A 5,574-nucleotide genomic window follows, 5' to 3' on the forward strand; every position below is an offset into this window, starting at 1 on the left:
TTTTGGGTGAAAACAGGGTGCAAGGAGAGATCTTGGGGCTGCAGGGGAGATTTTGGGGTGCAGGGGGGAAATTTGTGGTGCAGAGGGAGATCTTGAGGTTCTGGGGAAGGTCTTGGGGCTCTTTTGGACATTTTGGGGTTTTGTTTGAGAACAGGGTGCAAGGAGAGCTCTTGGGGCTCCAGGGGAGATTTTGGGATGCAGGGGGGAAAATCAGGGTGCAAGGGGAAGATTTCAGGGTGCAGGGGAAGCTCTTGGGGCTCCAGGGGAGATTTTGGGTAAAAACAGGGTGCAAGGAGAGGCTCCAGGGGAGATTTTGGGTTAAAACCAAGGTGCAAGGAGAGATCTTGGGGCTGCAGGGGCTATTTTGGATTTTTGGGTAAAACCAGGGTGCAGGGGGAGATCTTGGGGCTCCAGGGGAGATTTTGGGGTTTTGGGTAAAACCAGGGTGCAGGGGGGAGATCTTGGGGCTGCAGGGGAGGTTTTTGGGGAACTCAGGGTGCCAGACACGTGGTCAGTAGAAACCATTGAAGTTTTATTTGCAGTCACAATGCTTACACTGTTTGCAGCAAACACCCTGACAAGTCAACCAGCATCTGCTCACGCGAAAAAGGGACCCAACACACAATCGCCAGAGGAAAGAAAACAAACAAAACCTTTAAAAAAACAAAACAAAACAAAAAAAATCAACAAAAAAATCAAAAAAAACCCCAAAAAAAAAAAAAAAAAAAAAGAAGGGGGAGAAGAAGGAAAATAAAATTAAAGAGTAGGTGGTGTCTGGGAAATAAAACTGAAGCCCTAAGGACCGAGTGTCTGTGGGTAGAGCTGAGCAAGAGGATGCACACGACTAGCAGCAACAATAGTGGGAAAATACAAGGCAAACAGGTTCCCTCCCCCATCAGCTTTCCTCTGTTCAAAGTCAATTTTTTCTATCGATTTATATCCCGAACATTTATGGTGGTGACTCGGAAAAGAACTGGGCTCGTTCCCCAGGGGTGTCAGACACTTCATGCTGGGCAAAAACCTTGTTATTAAGAAGCCTCCCTGTGCTGCCGTGAGCTCCTGCTCACGCTGGGGGGGGGAAAGGGGGATAAAACAGAACTGGGGGAGGAGGGGAGGGCCCTGGGAGGGGACAGGGGCTACTGCTCCAGAGAGGGGGGGGACAGGAGAGACACCCACGAGCAAGCACGAACGGAGGGTCACGCCATGGCTTCGAGTTCCTAATAACAAGGGCGAGAGACCGGGGAAAATTGTGATTTCAAGGGCGGGCTCGATAAGAAAAAATATACATTTTGGAATTTTACAATGCCTCTTTTTTTTCTTTTTTTTTTTTTAATTTTTAAGTTTTTTTAATTTTTTGTCGGGTTTTGCCGCGTTGGTTTTTTTTTTTTAATTTTTTTTTTAAGTTTTTTAATTTTTTTTTCCTGCTTCTCTCTCTCTACTGTCACTAAATAGATTCTCTGCACTTTCACACACAGCCACCCCCTCGCCCAGTAAAGCTTCAGGCCACGCTTTCCTCACTCTCATACACAACCCTCACGCCAGCACCGGTGCACCAGGACTCTGTAAAAATTTCAATCACACTGTATTTTTTTTTTCTTTTTTTTTCTGTCATCATTTTGTTTGTGTCGGTTTTTTTTGTGTGTGTGTGGTTTTTTTGTTTTTTTCCTCTTTTTTTTTGTCGTTTTTTTTCTTTTTTTTGTCCTTTTTTTTTTTTTAAACTCGAGTCAATATAAACCTTGTTCAAAATGTTATGAAAAAATGTACATGTTTTATACAAGGCAGGCTGCAGCAGAGCGCTGGCGTTTCCACATCCAGGGGTAGGGAGAGACGTCGGATTCTTGCACCTGGATTATGCCCCTTCCACCCCCTTTATTTTTTTATTTTTCCCCCACGGAAAACAGAAGCACCTGCCCAGGTCGAGCTCTCAACCTCCTGCTCCCTCCTCCCTTGTGGGATCCACAATCCAGCCCTGGGGAAGGGCAGGGATTTAGGAAGGGCCTCTTTTCTTTCCATCAGAAACCCCTCTGGGCCAGGCCAAGGAGATGCTGCTCTGTACAGCTGGAGGTGGGAGGTGTCAGCTCATCATGTCGTTGCTGTTCACGCCGTAGGTCGAGTTCTTCATGGAGTCGTTCACCTCCCTCCGGAACGCTGACAGGTTCTGGGTGAACCTGGGGGGGCAGGCAGGGCAGTCAGGGACCCCCTCGGGCACAGGGATGAGCTGGGAGGGACCTCCTGCCCAGGACACCCCAAAATCCCACCCTGGCCTTGAGAGGATCATCCAAACGCTCCCTGAGCTCTCAAATCATGGAATATCCTGAGCTGGAAGGGACTCACAAAGGAGCATCCAGTCCAACCCTCAGCCCTGCACAGGACCATCCCTAAAAGACCCACCCTGTGCCCCAGAGGATCATCCAAACCCTCCTGGAGCTCTAAAAGCATGGAATATCCTGAGCTGGGAGGGACCCACGGGGAGCAGCGAGTGCAATCCCTGCCCAGGGCACCCCAGAATCCCACCCTGGCCCTGAGAGGATCATCCAAACACTCCTGGAGCTCTCAAATCATGGAATATTCTGAGCTGGGAGGGACCCACAGGGAACAGTGAGTCCAACCCTCAGCCCTGCCCAGGACACCCCAAAATCCCAACCCTGGCCCTGAGAGGATCATCCAAACGCTCCCTAAGTTCTCAAAGCGTGGAATATCCTGCGCTGGGAGGGACCCATGGGGAGCAGCAAGTCCAATCCCTGCCCAGGACACCCCAAAATCCCACCCTGGCCTTAAGAGGATCATCCAAATGCTCCCTGAGCTCTCAAAGCATGGAATATCCTGAGCTGGGAGGGACCCCCCCGGGAGCAGCGAGTCCAATCCCTGCCCAGAATCCCACCTTGGCCCTGAGAGGATCATCCAAACACTCCCTGAGCTCTCAAATCATGGAATATCCTGAGCTGGAAGGGACCCACGGGAAACAGTGAGTCCAACTCTCAGCCCTGCACAGAACCATCCCTAAAACTCCCACCCTGTGCCCCAGAGGATCATCCAAACCCTCCTGGAGCTCTGGCAGCCTTGGGGCTGTGCCCACTGCCCTGGGGAGCCTGGGCAGTGCCCAACCAGCCTCTGGGGGAAGAACCTTTTCCTGGGATCCAACCTGAGCCTGCCCTGGCACAGCTCCAGCCATTCCCTGGGTGCTGTCCCTGGTCTCCCCTCAGTCTCCTCTCCTCCAGCTGAACACACCAAGTGCCCTCAGGCTCCTCACACAGCCCCTCTCAAGGCCCTTCCCCATCTTAGTGCCCTCCTTTGGGTGCTAAAGCACTTCCAGGGCAGCCCAACTCCTCATCCTGTACCTCAGAGTTATTTCAGAACAACTCATTTCCCCCCCTGAGCTGGTGAGAAGGGAACTGCCCCGATGAACGTGATGAAAACTGAACCTCCAGAGAACTCATTAAAAACACGTGACCTGCAGCCCAAAGCCCCAAACCAAGCAGTGGGAGATGAAGTGTCTGAAGGCAGAGGTGGGCACTTGGAAATCTGCCTCTCTCCCTGCCTGCAGGGTGAAGCCACTCTGCATTTTTGGGTTGCTGGTGCCCTCTTTATTAACCCTGAGCAGTGCAGGTTATTGGAACCCAGCTGTGAAAAGGATCATTAAGCACTGCCAATTAATTTAAACACTGCCTGGTCAGCCTTGGGGAAAAAAAAACCATAAAAACTGCCCTGATTCCCTAAAATGGAATCATGGAATTGAGGCTGGAAAAACCCTCTGAGGTCATCGAGCCTGACCCTCAACCCAGCAGTGCCAAGCCCAGATCCCCACATGTGAGAAATCCCTCCACCACTGCCCTGGACAACCCCTTCCATGAAGGAATGTCATGGAAAAGCTGCTCCAGTGTCGTGCTGCCCAGGAGGCTCCAGCCCCACACTGACCTGTCCCTGTTCTTGGTCAGCAGGTTGCGTTCGATGCCCTCCATGAGGTTCTCAAAGCAGAGGTGCATGGCCTGCTGCTTCTCTGGGGGCTGGCTGTTCACTATGCTGTTCCTCAGGTCAGAGAAATACTGGGAAGACAGGAAAAGGATGGGTTAGTTCCCAGGGGACCTCAGCTTTGGGGTAGAACATGCACAAGGGGCTCTTGGGAGGAGGGAGGGAACGTGTTACAGCTCTTCGGGGGGCTCTGAGGGGAAGGGAATTGGATTCCTCAGCTCCGAGGGTGTGCAGGGAGGGCTGGACACCCTTCCCTTGGCACAGGGTCTCTTCCAAGGCTTCCCAACCATCTGCTGCTCCCTCAGCACCAGCCAAGCCCTGCCATCCCTCCTGGCCCCGTTACCTTCTCGTTGAGCAGGATGAGGCCGAGCAGGGGCCTGGACATGGACCACTGGTTCCTGCAGTCCTCGAAGATGATGATGTTCAGCACTGTCGAGAGCATCTGGAAGAGGGAAATGGGGTTTGAGAGCAGCCCTGCCCATCCCAGCTCCCTGCTCAGCATGGCCTGGGAACAGAGAGTCACCCTGGGGGCTCCAGGGCTGGAGGATCAGGAGTGCAGAGCCCTGAGTGCCAGGGAATCCTGGAATTTGGGGTGGGAAACACCTTTGAGGCTATTTGCAAGAGCACAGAGTGACAGGACAACAGGGAATGGCTTAAAACTGAGAGAGAGTCGGGTTAGATGGGATATTGGGAAGGAATTCCTCCCTGGGAGGGTGGGGAGGGGCTGGGATGGAATTCCCAGAGAAGAATGTGGCTGCCCCTGGATCCCTGGAAGTGTCCAAGACCAGCTTGGAGCAACCTGGGCTAGTAGAAGGTGTCCCTGCCCATGGCAGGGAGTGGAACTGGATGGGCTTTAAGGTCCTTTCCAACCCAAACCATTCCATGAGTCCAACATTAACCCATCCCATCATGGGAGGAGCTGGAGCCTCCATGAACTGCTGGATTCCCAACACATCCCATCCTGCCCCAAGGCAGCCAGGGAGGATTGTCTCATCCTCCCTAAACAAGGGAATGTTTGAATGCCCTGAGGAGTTTCCTCTCACCCTTCCCTGCCTTTCCCTCCACAGCCTCCTTAGGCTCAGGCCAGGATCCAACTTAGCTGGGCTGGAAGATGCAATTTCTCTTTTTTAGCCTCAGAAAATACAGTCTCCAGCCCCCAAAAAAGCCTGCTTTGCTTGGCACCTGATCCACCAGCAAGGGTGGAACAATATCCCAATATTCCCTGTTTCCACGTGGGAGTTGTGCTGACACTTTGACAAGTCCCATTGAGTGAGGCTGGAGAACACCAGAGCTGTGTTTCTCTTAAAGCCAAAAAGCTTGTTTTTTTTGGCTAATCTGAAAGGCCAAAATGGTTTTCCTTGCACAAGGGACAACCACATCCCTGGAGCAGGGCTTGGAATCCCACGGCATCACACCTACCCCACGAGGACTGCGTGGGACACCAGCAAAAAAAACAACAACCCTGTTTATTCCATAAAACCCTGGGGGCTGCAGAGCAGGGAGAAAGCAGGCCCTGTGTGCCATCATGCTGGGAATATTCAGGGAGCTGGGCTTGGGAATTACCTGCTGGATCATCTCGGGGTGCTGCTGCATGATGTGCAGGAA

At 52.3% G+C, this 5,574-nt stretch overlaps 1 protein-coding gene across 1 annotated transcript; it reads right to left on the reverse strand.

Moving 5' to 3' along the window:
• Positions 1 to 1,384: 1,384 nt before the first annotated feature.
• LOC113981723 (exportin-7-like) lies at positions 1,385 to 5,568 on the reverse strand. The gene is made up of 4 exons (XM_027709277.1): positions 5,533 to 5,568; positions 4,313 to 4,411; positions 3,916 to 4,043; positions 1,385 to 2,168 (listed from the first exon to the last, which is right to left on the reverse strand). Exons 1-4 carry the CDS (start codon positions 5,560 to 5,562, stop codon positions 2,075 to 2,077), a joined length of 351 nt encoding a protein of 116 aa, XP_027565078.1. The 5' UTR covers positions 5,563 to 5,568; the 3' UTR covers positions 1,385 to 2,074.
• Between the last annotated feature and the right edge of the window lie 6 nt (positions 5,569 to 5,574).

This window comes from Neopelma chrysocephalum, unplaced genomic scaffold (assembly GCF_003984885.1).
Source record: "Neopelma chrysocephalum unplaced genomic scaffold, ASM398488v2 Primary Assembly neopelma1_96734, whole genome shotgun sequence".
Lineage (NCBI taxonomy): Eukaryota > Metazoa > Chordata > Aves > Passeriformes > Pipridae > Neopelma > Neopelma chrysocephalum.

Coding starts and splice junctions, on each gene's coding strand:
- LOC113981723 (XM_027709277.1), bottom strand. CDS start 5,562: ATGCAGCAGCACCCCGAGATGATCCAGCAG. Junction 4,044..4,312: donor TCATCCTGCTCAACGAGAAG/GTAACGGGGCCA, acceptor CTGTCTTCCCAG/TATTTCTCTGACCTGAGGAA. Junction 2,169..3,915: donor CTGACCAAGAACAGGGACAG/GTCAGTGTGGGG, acceptor CTGCCCCCCCAG/GTTCACCCAGAACCTGTCAG.